At 48.7% G+C, this 15000-nt stretch overlaps 1 protein-coding gene across 1 annotated transcript in view; it reads left to right on the top strand.

Annotated features, from left to right (window-relative positions):
* fras1 (Fraser extracellular matrix complex subunit 1) overlaps nucleotides 1–15000 on the top strand; it is a 134069-nt gene that overhangs the window by 97302 nt on the left and 21767 nt on the right. The window contains 18 exon segments of the mRNA XM_062544154.1: nucleotides 1–52; nucleotides 249–386; nucleotides 781–813; nucleotides 3475–3606; nucleotides 4329–4457; nucleotides 5364–5611; nucleotides 6509–6660; nucleotides 8180–8342; nucleotides 8485–8617; nucleotides 9621–9802; nucleotides 10537–10558; nucleotides 10561–10611; nucleotides 10614–10691; nucleotides 12610–12659; nucleotides 12661–12874; nucleotides 13679–13867; nucleotides 14281–14343; nucleotides 14346–14399. The exon segment at nucleotides 1–52 is cut by the window's left edge and continues 63 nt beyond it. Of these exon segments, the coding sequence (XP_062400138.1) occupies nucleotides 1–52; nucleotides 249–386; nucleotides 781–813; nucleotides 3475–3606; nucleotides 4329–4457; nucleotides 5364–5611; nucleotides 6509–6660; nucleotides 8180–8342; nucleotides 8485–8617; nucleotides 9621–9802; nucleotides 10537–10558; nucleotides 10561–10611; nucleotides 10614–10691; nucleotides 12610–12659; nucleotides 12661–12874; nucleotides 13679–13867; nucleotides 14281–14343; nucleotides 14346–14399 (2083 nt within the window).

Raw genomic sequence — 15000 nt, 5'->3', positions numbered from 1 at the left:
CCGAGCGACAAGATTATCTACAACATCACCAAGCCCCTCGCTCCCGGCCACGGTAACACAACCCCACCCTATCCCACACACACACACACACACACACACACACACAACCTATAAATACCAGCCTGTACACACTGTACATAGAGGGCTTGAGTTTCCTTTGTGTGGCCTGTGGCAGCGCGGGCGCTAGCGTGTGCTGTAGCAGGAAACGTGATCTAACTGCGCTGACCGCTAACCGTCCTCCTCCTCAGGTGTGGTGGAGCACAGGGACCGGCCGTACAGCCCCGTGCGCTTCTTCACGCAGGCCGACGTGGACGCCGGGAGGATCCTCTACCGGCCGCCCGCCGCCCCCCCACACCTCCAGGAGCTCTACCAGTACTCCTTCACCGGTGAGATGTCAGCTCCGTTCTCATAAGCGTCTTATTCCGCGGAAGTCCTGCAGAACAAGCATCCTGCGTCAATGCATAAGCCATTAAATGTCACCGCAAATCAAATGTAGAATCAAAGCAAATCACACATAGTTCTCATAGCTCTACAAACTGGAAATCAAGGTTGATTGATTGATTGATTGATTGATTGATTGATTGATTGATTGATGGATGTTTATCGGGTGTATGTTCCAATCCCCCTTCTAACCTTGTGTCTCAAAACCAGAGTGGGACAGAGACCCACATCTTCCCGGCATTAGTCTGGTCTTGGCTCTGGTGTGGAGGTTCCAGGAGCCCTTTACCCATTTCTTCATGTAACATTCTCTTCTCCCCTCCCCCCCCTTGTCCCCTCTAGGTCTCCCTGAGTCGGTGAGCCTCCATTTCACAGGTATATTACTCCTGCAGCTGCGCGAGTCTCTCTCTGGTGGTCTCCTGCCTCTGGCTTGCCTCTCAGATTGTTTCTCACCATGCCGTCCCACAATGCACTGCTCTTTCTCGCCCTCTTTTTTAAAACTCTTCATCTTCGCAGTCACTCTCTCTCTTTCTGTCACGAGCTCATGCACTCGCTCTCCCCATTTGTCTCTCTTTTCACTCTTTTTTTCCACCTCCCTTTCTGTTCTGCACACAAACACCACACACACACACTCTCTCTTTCTCTCTCTCCTTCTCTCTCTCTCTCTCTCTCTCTCTCTCTCTCTCTCTCTCTCTCTCTCTCTCTCTCTTTCTCTCACACTCACACACTTAGATACATACACATACACACTTTCTCTCTCTCTCTCTCTCTCTAACTCTTTCTCTTTCTCTCACACACACACACGCACACACACACACACACACACACACACACACACACACTCACACACACACACACACACTCACACACACACACACACACACACACACACACACACACACACACACACACACACACACACATACACAATATCTAATCCCGCTCTCCTCATCTCTCCTCTGCTCCATCACGCCATCCTGCGCCTGTTATTTATGGCCCCATCCGAGGGCCGATATGATTCCGCCACCCCCCCCACCACCCCCTCCCCCCCGGTGAGCTCCGGCGCTGGCCGCGGCTGTAATGGGACACTCTATATCCTCCCCACTGGAAGGATGCGGCCATGGATCATCCTGGACCGCAGCTATGAATCACAGGCCCACCACACGCTCATATGCGCTGTCATATTCAGCTCTGCCCAGGCAACGCCTCCCACTCTCGGAAAGAAAGTTTCAGCCAAGGAGCCCTCTCTGTGTCCCAAGCTGACTTCCATCCTTGTTTCCTTTGGGGGAACCTCTCTCTAGAACAGCTTTACGATACGTAAATCATGTGTAAATATCAATGATGAAGAGGTGCAATATTCGCAGGGTTCTATCCCATTATTTATTGAAATGTAATGCTGTTTATTCTCAAATAGATGTAAGGCAATTTTATTAAGGCATTATTTACAGTAATGATATGAAAGGTTGTTTATTCTCAAATAGATTCAAGGCATTTTAATCCCTGCAAGTTGCCTTGCAATGCCCAAGAGAATTCATCTTCCTTCTCAGAGGATTTCATCTTTGCCTCAATCTTCACAGACCCATTATAGAGCAAAAAACAGAGGCAGGAGAAGTGTGTGTGTGTGTGTGTGTGTGTGTGTGTGTGTGTGTGTGTGTGTGCACGTGCGTGCGTGTGTGCGTGCGTTCGTGCGTGTGTGTGTGCGTGCGAGCGTGTGTGTGTTTACGTGTGTGTGTGTATGTGTATGATTCCGTTCCCCCGGCATATGGTACGTGTTCTTCTCTCATGCATGAGGGAATAGCTTCTGCCTGCGTCGGGTAGGCCCTCCGTCTGTGACAGCATGTAATGATACTGCACAGACCCCCCTTCCCTTTGATCTCCATCTCGGACCCCCGGATGCTAAATTTAACTGTCGCTGGAGCTCTCTCAGAGACTGTCGGAGCGCCCGACGTTCCGGAGTGTTCTCTCGTTATCCCGGAGAAGCCCAAGAGACGTATCCCCCAATGCAGATCCCCATCAATGATGCATAAGAGCGCAGAGTGCACGCGGGATCACGCAGAGCTTTACATAAACACCTAAGGCCCCGAAGCTGCCATGCCCTTACATGGGCCAACAGAGAGACATAGTTCAGAGAGAGAGAACTAGGAGGGAGGGTTAGTTACTTTTAGTCTATCCATCTACTACTCCCGCATATCTCTCTCTCTCTCTCTCTCTCTCTCTCTCTCTCTCTCTCTCTCTCTCTCTCTCTCTCTCTCTCTCACTCTCTCTCTCTGTAATCTTGTTCACTCACTCAGTCTATCCTCTCCCTCTCTTTCTCTTTCTCTCTCTGTCTTCTTGCTCACTCACTCACTCCTCTCTCTCTGTCCTCTTGTTTACGCTCTCTCCTCCCTCTCTTTCTCTCTCTCTTGTTTCTTACATGCATCCAATTCTCTGTCCCATCTTCTCCTCCTCCCTGGGGTGTGTCTGTTTTCATCCACAGCGATGGCCCCATCTGAGATGGTATCCGTGGAAGAAGTTCTGTTTTCATTTCCCCCCCCTCTTTCTCTTCTCTCATCAAAAACATCCATATGTCAGTCAGCGCAGAACTTCTTAAAGCCATCTCTCAGCTCGGAAGCCATGTGATCTTCTCTCTTGTCGCCAGTGAAAGATATCTTTAATGTGCCTATTTATAGACTTTTCTTCGGGCGCTTTCCTTTCACTATCCATTAGGGTGACTGTTTTTCATCACCATTTTTTTTTTTCATCAGCATGTTTCATGTTGGATGTCTGGATGTATTTAGTTGAGTTTACTTTCATCACTTTTCTCTTGTCTTTGTGTGAAAGCTCTGTGTATACTATTTGAATATACTGTACCTTGTTTAATGTTTAGTGCTCCGGTAATTGTGTGTATAGTATAGGAATGACAGTATAAGAGCATATGCGTGTTCAGATGTATGGTGCTGTCTGTATAACTCCGTGCATATTCAGAGAGGATGTGACAGTGTGTGTCTGAGAGTGTAGTAGTGAGCGGCCCTGATTTCTGGAATTGTGTGTGTTCAGTGTCGGACGGAGAGCACACCACCCCGGAGATGGACTTTGCCATCCTGCTCGTGGCCAATCACCAGCAGCCGCCCGTCTTCCAGATCCTGGACCCCGTGCTGGAGGTCACGCTGGGAGGCAGAGCGCCAGTCGGTACGAGATCCACTGAACTACCGCACACACACACGCACACACACACACACATACACACACACACACACACACACACACATTCATTTGTGCACATATACACATGCTCACATTCTACATGTGTACACACTCATGTTCTCACTCACACCCACACATACACACACACACACACACATTCATTTGTGCACATATACACATGCTCACATACTACATGTGTACACACTCACTCTCTCTCTCATACCTACACACACACACACACACACACACACACACACACACACACACACACACATGTGAACAGGCACACATGTTCTCAGTCCACACATTTACACGTTGCCTGAGGGAAATGGTGTTATGCTATCAAAGGATTTAACAGTATGGAACTGAAGGTTTTAGAGGATATGAGGCGTGAAGTGTGTTCTGCTCATGTACATTATGCTCTATGGTCCCCTCAGGATGGGTCCATTAATGGAAGCATTACTGGGTGTGTCTGTAATGGCATAAAGTGGAAAGATCCTGAGACTCGGCTGAAACAGAACATGAACGCCCTCTGGATGATAATAGTGTGTCAGGGGATACATGCAAGAAGATTGTAGAGATGATGTGTGTCGCATGGGTGTCTGTGTACTTACATGGTCTGTGTGTGTGTATTTGTGTTTGTGTGTGTGTGTCTTTGTGTGTGTTTCTGGCTGTCTCTGTGTGTGTGTGTGTGTGTGTGTGTGCAGGAGGGCAGCAGCTAGCGGTTACAGATGCGGACACGGCCCCGGATGAGCTGGAGTTTGAGCTGGTGGAGCCCCCAGTGCACGGCACCCTCCTCAGGGTGGACTTCAGCTCACACACACCCATGAGCACCGGTGAGGACACACACCAGGCAGGCTCCACTAGAGACAAACACACACCAACCGTCCCTTATTAGAGACAAACACACACACACACACACCGTGCTCCACTAGAGACAAACACACACCAATCATGCTCCATTAGAGACAAACACACACCAACCATGCTCCATTAGAGACAAATACACACCAACCGTGCTCCACTAGAGACAAACACACACCAATCATGCTCCATTAGAGACAAACACACACACACCGTGCTCCACTAGAGACAAACACACACCAACTGTGCTCCATTATAGACAAACACACACCAACCATGCTCCACTGTCACCAGGGACACAAACATCAATATACAATGGCATCAATACACAGTTAACAAAAGGCACACTTAATTTTGCTGTGAGAGTGGAAAAAGTGACTTATCATAGATTTAAGCTATAACTCCCAAAAGGTTATTGGTTCCAGTGATTTTAGACCAGCAAGGGGACATTGTTAGGTGGTCAACGTGAAGAGTCGCATTGACTTAGAACAGCAATGAACACGATTCAGCTAATCAGGACCGGAACTATCCATTTTAGAAATGCACTTAAAATGTGCACTCAGCTACAGTGTGTGGTGATAGCAGACCACATGATGTGCCATGATAGGACATTCTTGACTAGATCATTGATTGATTATGTAATGTCAAAAAGGTGTAGTGTGACATGAGATGTGATGCTAAATTTAGAGATTGACTAGATTATTGATTGATTATGTAATGTCAAAAAGGTGTAGTGTGACATGAGATGTGATGCTAAATTTAGAGATTGACTAGATTATTGATTGATTATGTGATATGACTGACATATGACATGATTTGACAAGCTTAGTGTGACACGATGCTGATACGATGAGGTGTGTCATCGGCTCTTCGCACAGGTGACACCTTCACCTTCAGCGACATCACCCGCAACGTCCTGCAGTACGAGCACGCGGGCCAGACGGCCGAGGACGACGCCATGACCTTCTCGGTGACCGACGGCATCTCCATGGCGACGGCCACCGTGCTGGTGTCGGTGTCGGCGGCGGGCGGCGACGGGCCCAGGAGGGACCCCAACGCCCAGCTGGCCATGGAGGTGTCGGAGAAGAGCAGCACGGTCATCACGCGCTCCCACCTGGCCTATAAGGTGATGACTGCCCACAAGACAGTGGACAGTGGATAGTCCATAGAGTCAATGTCAATGTCAAATTTATTTGTATAGCACTTTAAAAAAACAACAACAGTCAGACGATCAGACAAACAAGAAAGCATGCAAGACAACAGAGGCTAGACAGAGCGGCGTAGTCGCCAGCCTGCCCCTGACACCAAGACAGACAAACAAATTTAAAAAATAACAAGTCGCTACACAAAAACAAATAATGCCGGACGGAGCAGCGTAATCACCAGGGTACCTGTGACACTACTAAGACATACAAAGACAGACACCAAACAGTCGGGTGGAGTCAAGAAATACTTAAAAAAAAGGAGTTTGCACACTTCTTGATTCTTCTATCTTGTGTTTTCAAGACAAAATAAAACACAAGAAAGGAAAGAATCAAGAAGTTTACAGACTCCGTTTTCAAGTGTTTCTTGACAGATTTGTTTTATTCCGCACCTGGGGTGTGCACCAATGACCTCCTCTAACTGTCCGATGCAGTCCGTTCATCATACCTGAGAGACATGGCAGTGCAGAAAGAGAGTGAGGAGAAAAGACTGGGAATAGTGGTGCACGGTCTACACTACAGGCAGACAGTGGAGAAATGTTAAACAATATCAGCTTATACTGCAACTGTCTGTGATGGATGATGTGTTTTATTTTCTCATTCTTTTGAAATGTATTTTTAAAGGGCACTATAACTCACGGAGACCACATAAATATTTGTTGACATGTGAAAGTTACTGGAGTTTTCTGCCTGGGTTTCAGCATATGTTTTTTTTTCTATCATCATAATGCTTTATTGTTCTGTAGCGTTGATCTCTGTGGTTTTGAAAGCCTTGCAATATATGATTCTCACTGTTGCATTTGTCGCCGTGGCGTTTCCAGGACGATAGTTCCCCGGACGAGAAGATCCGCATCCAGCTGGTGTCGGTGCCCATGTACGGCATCCTCACCCGTGGTGGAGCGGCGTCCGACCCCGAGGAGCTGAGCGAGTACTCGTCCTTCACCATGGAAGACATCAGCCAACGCCGCATACGGTGAGGACACAGCCACTGGACACTGAGACATGTGGTCATTAACACACTGGACACTGACACATGTGGTGATTAAGCACTGGACACTGACACATGTGGTCATGTTGACCATTTTCTTCTATTTCTTAATTTAATCTCCAGAAAACTGTCCTCCCCAAGCAAAATTCAAGTTAAATTTAAGCTTCACTTCGCTATTCCATTCAAGCTACTGGCAGGGTCGGGTAACTCGCGTTGAAGTAAGAAAGCTTAACACTGAAAATATTGCACTCCTTGAATTATAATTGAAGCCAGCAGTATTCGCCATAGTCTGTGTTTATATTGTTTTTCCTTGACAAACACGGTACATTAAAATATCCTTACAGCATATATTACTTTTTCGCTTTAAAGCTGGACATTACCCATTACCGTAAACATAAAACTCTCATTCTTTTAATTATTGATAATAGTTCCGCCTCTCTCCGGTTTTTATTACAATCCCATGCGAAGTCAATGGAGAGAGCCAGTCTGATGGACTCCGGGTTAACCGACTCATTCCCATAAAGCACGGTTGATTTGCTTTAATCCTATCAGACGGAGCGATAGCGGCGCAGCCTCCGCGGTGTCATTGAGAGCATGAGCGGTTAGCCAAGGCCCTGGCAGGGCAAAGGGCTCATTTCTTAACGCGCAGGCTTCGCATCAACACTGCATTAGCTCCCGCCGGCTTAATCTTCCCGCACACACACAGAGGAGGATCTAGCAGAGATGCATAATGCATGGCGTTTATTGAGGACTGTTTAAGTGCTGCTGTTTGTGGTCGCGTGTGTGTGTGTGTGTGTGTTTAAGAGAGAAACAAAGAAAGAGGGAGAGAGGGATGGGGTGTCACGTAGGAGGAAGGTGAGAAAATGCGAGTGTGTGTGTTTGAGAGAGAGAGAGAGAGAGAGAGAGAGAGAGAGAGAGAGAGAGAGAGAGAGAGAGAGAGAGAGAGAGAGAGAGAGCAATAAATAAATAAATAAGCAGAGGGGGGGACAGAGAGAGATATCAAATCTTAATTTGATTAAGCGCCCCTGCGGACTTGTAATTGATGTAGTCAGCATTATACTGTAGGAGAGAGCTGCGTGAGGGAAGGTACTGTAATGTATGTACTGTGTCTTTTCTCTCTCTTCCCTTTCTTTCATTTGGTTTGTTTGTTTGTTTGTTTGTTGTGTTCTTATGTCTCATTCCTCTCCAGTGATTCCCTTTCCCCCCTCTCCTGCTTGCTTTCTTTTGCCACCCTTTCTCAAAATCCTTCCACCTTTTCATCTCTGTTTCTCTCTCACTTCTCTCTCTCCATTTCAATGACTCTGCCCCCTTCTATTCTCTATCTCCCCCCTTCTTTATCCCTCGCTTTCTCTCTCTCTTTATCCTTCACTCTCTTTCTCTTTATCCTTCGCTCTATCTCTCTCTTTATCTCTCTCTCTCTCTCTCTCTCTCTCTCTCTCTCTCTCTCTCTCTCTCTCTCTCTCTCTCTCTCTCTCTGCTAACTCCATCTCTTTCATCTCCGCAGCTACATCACGTCCTTTGGGACTGGGAATCAGCCCGTCACTGACATCTTCCATTTCATCGTGTACGACGGCGAAAACAATCGCCTTGACAACCAGATGTGCACCATCACCATCACGTCGGTGCAGAGGCAGCCGCCCGTGGTCACCGTGCACAGCGGCATCAAGGTGACACGAGCACGGCGCGACACACAACAAACGGATCAAATCAAAAACACTGCAAACAAGCTCGTATTCCCAACTCTTGTCACTCTTTCCACTGCGGCCCAAAAATAAACATTTTTGTCTCCTCTGCGTGACCTTCTCTTAGGTCCAGGAAGGGGGCCGGGTCCAGCTGTCGGCCAATCACATTATCGCCTCTGACCCGGACACGCCCAAGAGGGACCTCCTGGTGTGGCTGGTCAGTCCCCCAAAGTACGGCTTCATTGAGAACACAAAGAGAGGTATGGCGCCATTATCCACTTATCACACAAGCAGTAGCTCAGTCTCCACTGCATCTCCCATCTCCCATCCCCCATCTCCCTCTGCGCTATATTGATCTGAGGTGCTTGCATGACCTTGGGCAAGACAGATTTCCTCTGCTGTCTGTGTGATGCGAGGTGTGTGTGTGTGTGTGAGAGAGTGTGTGTGAGTGTGTGTGTGTGTGTGTGTGTGTATGCGTGTGTAGTTAAGTGTTTGTAATCCAGTGTGTGTATGTGTGTAGTTCAATGTGTGTGTGTGTGTGTGTGTGTGTGTGTGTGTGTGTATGTGTGTGTGCGTGCATGTGTGCGTGTGTGCGTTAAGGCTCTGAGTGCGTGTGCGCGTGCGCGCGTGCGTGCGTGCGTGTGTGCGTGTGTGTGCGAGTGTGTGTGTGGAGGCAGATGAGATAAGATCCGTCTCTCTGCAGGTGTCTCCTCACTCCCTGTGATCAGTGGAACTGCGCTGACCCTATTACTCCGCTAAACTTTTACCAGCCGCCCCGTCATTAAGCAATCAGCGACCCCCCCCCCACCCTCCTCTCTCTCTCTCTCTCTCTCTCTCTCTCTCCTCTCTCTCTCTCTCTCTCTCTCTCTCTCTCTCTCTCTCTCTCTCTCTCTCATCTCTCTCCTCTTCTCTCTCTCTCTCTCTCTCTCTCTCGGAGCACCGCTGGCCCACTGCCAGGAACAGCTCTTTTCAAAAGTACCATGAAAGAGAGAACACTGTCGGGAGGTTTCAAAAAAAGATTGTGCAAATCACCGCTCCAACGAGGCAGCTCTCATCTCCAGTTAGATGAAAGATGAAGCTCTGGCGGACTGACGCCGCGACTGACCGTTCTGATCTCTCTGTCTCTCTCTCACTCTCTCTCTCTCTCTCTCTCTCTCTCTCTCTCCTTCTCTCTCTCTCTCTCTCTCCTCTCTCTCTCTCTCTCTCTCTCCTCTCTCTCTCTCTCTCCTCTCTCTCTCTCTCTCTCTCTCTCTCAGCGGGGAGCGTCCGGCGGTGCCCAGGTCATCAGCCCCGAGGTGCCCTTCTCCATGGAGGACCTGAACGCCGACCACATCTTCTACGTGCAGAACGTGCGGCAGGCCAACGTCCGCCAGGACATCTTCAGCTTCTACCTCAGCGACGGCTCCAGCCAGACCGAGGCCTTTGACGTCAACATCGACATCCAGGTGTGTGTGTGTGTGTGTGTGTGTGTGTGTGTGTGTGTGTGTGTGTGTGTGTGCGTGCCTGTGTGGAGGGCAAATTAAAATTATCTGACCAGTTTGCAAGTGATGGGCTGTATGTGTGCCTGTGTGTGCCTGTGTGTGTGTGTGTGTGTGTTTGTGTGTGTGTGTCAGAATTCTAAGATACCTTTGTTTTGCCAAATTCTGAAAGCAGCGTACTTGTATCACGTAACATGCTCATGCTGTCTTCAACAACCGATGCTTTAGAACACCGCTGCTTCAATTCCCACGGATTAAGTCAGCTGTCAGTATTATGTTGCGCTAACATCACTGTGTTCCCACCATGCTAGGCTGTCCGAAACAAAGTTCAAACTTGCTACCTTGATGCCTGCTATGGCATGTAACTCGTTAGACAGTTATTTGGGCTGCTTTCTGTTTCTGACTCCAAGTGTTTCTTGTTTGCTTATTTTCATTTGCTTATTTGGCGTGCCTAAATCTAGCTAAAAAAAAAAAAAAAATACCTCAGTGAATTTCCCGAGCCAGCCAACTGTAGTGCCTCTGATGACAGCTTAGTGAAAAATGAATCAGGCGGGCAGTGGCGCTCCGAATTTAATTACTTGTCTGTTATTGACTTATTGGTCGAGTGCTCTCACTGTCGCCTGGGTAATTGAGTGGTGAGTATACACTCTCCATGCCGAATGCGTCCTATTGAGGCTCTGTGTCTCGTGCTGTCCGTTTAGCAAAGCAAGGAGGACAAAGTTCCATCGTGTCGGTGAACAGCATCCAGGTGGAGGAGAACTCGGGCGTGGTCATCACGACTCCTCGTTGCACGTGCTGGACCTGGACACACCTGAGAATGAGATCGTCCTCACCATCACCAAGAAGCCTGCTTATGGTAAGTAGGCCTTCATCTCCTTCAGCCGTGGCTTCCATCTCTGTCCCCCCCTCTCTGTTTGTTTCTCTCTCTCACAGACACACACACACACACACACACAAACACACACACACACACACACTAATTTTCTCACCTTCCTCCTGTGTGACACTGCCACCTCTCTCTCCCTCGTTCTGTGCTTCTCTCTTAAACACACTCACACACACACACACACACACACACACACACACACACACACACACACACACTCACACACACACACACACACACTTATTCTCTAACTTTCTGACTTTCTCTGCTTGCTTGCACTCACTGTCTCTTCCCCGGTCTTTCACTTGTCATAGACAGACTTCTCCTCCTCCCCCCCTCCTCCTCCTCCATCCCTCTCCCTCTCACCCTCTCCATCTCCTCCCATCATTCTCTCTTTCTTCCTCCGCTCCGGTCTGTCCATCTCCATCCCTCGCTCCCTCCTTCCCCCCCCTCCAGTGCTGGACGGCGCGGCGGCTGACAGCCATCAGTCAGGGGTGTTGAGCTGCGTCTGCGAGTGGCGGCGGTGGCAGCAGTAGGCACTCAGGCCTGAGTTCTGCTTCCCATCTCCCTCTGACTGATGGCTCTGTCACCCGGCGCCCCTCACCATTTAGCAGGCATCTGCCCCCTATAAGCCTCATCGGCCAGTCTGTTAAAAAAAAGGGCGTGTGTGTGAGAGAGAGTTTATTTCTCTGTGTGTGTGTGTGTGTGTGTGTGTGTGTGTGTGTGTGTGTGTATGTGAGGAAGAGAGAGAGAGAGAGAGAGAGAGAGAGAGAGAGAGAGAGTGTGTGTGTGTGTGTGTGTGTGTGTGTGTGCGTATGTGAAAGAGAGAGAGTTTGTGTGTGTCTCTGTCTGTATGTGTGTGTGTGTGTGTGTGTGTGTGTGTGTGTGTGTGTGTGTGTGTGTGCGCGCGTGCATGTACAGTATGTGTGTGTGTGTGTGTGTGTGTGTGTGCGTGGTTGTAGGAGGGGGTTGGGAGGAGGTGGCACGCGCGGGCGGAACAGCCGCATCACTCTGCTGCTTTATGATGGGTGACAGGCGGGCTTACGGGCCCAGGGCCCCCGCGGAGGCTTTATCATTAGCGTCGGCTGAGGGATGGACCGGGCCGCGTGACCGAGGACCAATGGGCCGCGGCCGGCGTGGAGGAGGACCAGGGACGGCAGGCGGGGCGGAGCGGAGCGCGGTCCGGTCCGGTCCGTTACTCGGCCAGGAAATGACCCTGTCAGCTGGACGTGGGCTGGGCCGCGCGGAGGCGGGCTTTATTGAGAATTGTGTTTGGGGGCAGATATGTGGATGTGTCTGACTTTATAGGCTCTGTGTTTACTGCTAGGACCTGCTTTTTTTTTGTGGGTGTGCCAGTAAATGTGTGTGTGTGTGTGTGTGTGTGTGTGTGTTTGTGTTTGTAGGGTGAGGTTGTTCTCTGTAATTGATGCCCCTTGTTTTTTGTGTATCATGCACACTGCAGTTATATTTGTAGAGTTTACTGTATCACAGGTTTTACATTTGTGTGTGTGTGGAGGGCAAACTAGCCAGTTTGCAGCTGATGGGCTGTGTGTTTGCCTGTGTGAATGCATTTGCATACAGTAGGTGTGTGTAGGTGTGTGTGTGTGTGTGTGTGTGTGACTGTCTGTCTGTGTCAGTGTGTGTGTGTGTGAGTGTATATGTGCGTGAAACTGTATGTGTGGGGTGTGTGTGTGTGTCTGTGTCAGTGCATAGAGAAGTGTGTGTGTGTGTGTGTGTGTAGGATAAGCTACAGTACAAGCTGACTTGCAGGTGATGCTCTGGCACGCGGCCATGTCAGCACGTCACATTATTGTCTCCTGTGTGTTTTTACCCATCTCTCTCTCTCCCCCTCCTCCATCCCTCCTCCATCCCTCCCTCCATCCCCCAGGTAAGCTGCGGCGGCGGCAGTTCTACACTCAGCCGCTGGACAGCGGCCGGGCTGCTGAGCCAGGGCTCCACCTTCACCTACCAGGACGTGCTGGACGAGCTGCTGGTCTACATCCCCGACGGCCAGGGCCTGCGCACCGACGAGCTGCGCTTCTCCGTCACCGACGGCGTCCACACCGAGTCCGGCCGGCTGGAGTTCAGCATGGACGTGAGGAAGAGCGAGACGCCCCGCGTCACCGTCAACCGCGGCCTGCAGATCGCAGCAGGTGAGGGTCACGCACGGGAAAACATGCAGGGACACACACACACACACACACACACACACACTGCCCTTTCTCTCTGGACGTTAAGAAATATTGGCAAAATATACCGTCTCTATTTCTCTGTGCATTTTTTTTTTTTTAAATTGAAGCAATAGAGTCAAAGCTCATCTGTTCAAGGTAGGTGCAGGATTGATATGGTAACTGATAAAGGATAGATAATCGGGTAGGATAATTCTGCACTCTCCAGTTTGTGCAAAAGACGTTTTTACTCGAATATGAACAGAAATGTCAGGAATAGGCCTTCAACTAAAGTGCATAAAACCTCTGTACCTCCATCACAACTGTATTCTGAAATGTATACTATTTGTTTTATTATTTTTATATTATTCTTTTTTAAATATGTCAATGATTTTCAAGCCTTGGACTATTCCACGGCACCCACTGGTCTATGGAGTAGCCTCTGCAACTAGTGTTTGGTGGTGAATTGCAGGGACACACACACACACATACCACTCAACTGAAAAAAGGTTCACCATGATATACTGTAGGCATGATACAGGAAACACCACTGTGGTATAGTACATTTCCACATCTGCAGTGTGTTCAAAGCTTGTTGAGTGATAGACAGATGTCCCCTGTCTTTCTACTCACTCGTGTCCTTCCTTCTCCTCTATGTTTCTCCTCACTGTTTATCTCTGAGCCTCAGTCAAGATGTTATTATTTTAATATTCAATAGCACAATAAAATAACAACTATGCACTATCAAAAGCCCTGAGGATATACAGTAACTGTCATCTCTCTCTCCAGGTGCCTCTTCAAAAATCACCGAGCAGCATCTGAAGGGCACGGATGTGGACTCGGAAAACGTGAAGCTGCGCTTTACCCTCACCAAAGACCCCACCGTGGGCAAGCTCCAGCTGGCCAGGGCAGGGGCAAGGCCCTGCTGTCCGCCCTCCGGAGCCGTCAAAAGCTTCACCCAGGAGGACATCAACAAAGGTAGAGCGCTGCCACAGGGAACGCTCCACACACACGCACACACACACACACACACACACACACACACACACACACACACACAGTCTGGGCTTCACTTTCAGAGATGAAACCCACCTCTGTTCCCTGCTGTTTGCTGTATTATTTTTTCATGGCAATAGCTCATGGCATAATCTCTGAAATGACAATGGAAAAGATACAACATATAAATAAAATAAACAAATAAATAAATGTTTCCTTTAAGGAATATACCCTTTTGACACCTCTCTCTGTCTCTGTCTCTGTCTCTGTCTCTCTCTCTCTCTCTCTCTCTCTCTCTCTCTCTCTCTCTCTCTCTCCTCTCTCTCTCTCATCTCTTCTCTCTCTCTCTCTCTCTCTCTCCCTCTCTCTCTGACACGCTCCTTCCTGTCTTGAAGGCTTGGTGGAGTACATCCACGAGAAGGGTGAGGGCGGTGGCAGCTTCTCCTTCAAGTTTAACCTGCAGACCCGGAGGGCAACAAGCTGATTGACCAGTCCTTCTTCATCAGCGTGCTAGGTGGGTACCAGGGGACCGGGCAGCGTCCTCCACCTGTCAGGCAGGTGCTCCAGTCATTCAGTCAGTCAATCAGTCACCTCACGCTGGGCCTGGAGGAGACAGAGCCATGGGGCTCCTCGTGCAGTAGAGAGAGGGAGAGATGGAGGGATGGAGAGAGAGAGGGAGGAAGAGGGGAGGAAGAGAGGGAAGTAGGGAAGGATGGAGGGAGGGAGGGGTGCTATAGATTTACTGTCCACATCAAAATGAGGTGCCATGATTTTATCTTACAGGAATCCATTTGTTTGGAAGCCTGGGATGTGTCTGTGTTTGTTTTATGAGGCATTTTTGCTTGACCTGCTCTTGTTGTTGTATTATTATTATTATTATGATTCTTATTATTCTGACAAGCTGTGAAGTCAGAAAATGAGTTTATGCTAAATCAATTTATTTTAAGTTGTGTTGAAATATTTTGATCTGTGGTTTTTGGCAAGACATTTATATTTTAATTGCTGAATTGAGCTGTTGTTATTGAACCAAGTTTCCACCCAATTAATCTGTGAAACCATTTTCCTCTCTCCGTCTCACTCTTTCACTTTCACGGTCTCTCTATCACTCTGTCTGT

Source organism: Sardina pilchardus, chromosome 8 (genome assembly GCF_963854185.1).
Source record: "Sardina pilchardus chromosome 8, fSarPil1.1, whole genome shotgun sequence".
NCBI lineage: Eukaryota > Metazoa > Chordata > Actinopteri > Clupeiformes > Clupeidae > Sardina > Sardina pilchardus.
Note: the sequence above shows the minus strand (reverse complement) of the source record. Positions and strands in the feature narration are given on the sequence as shown.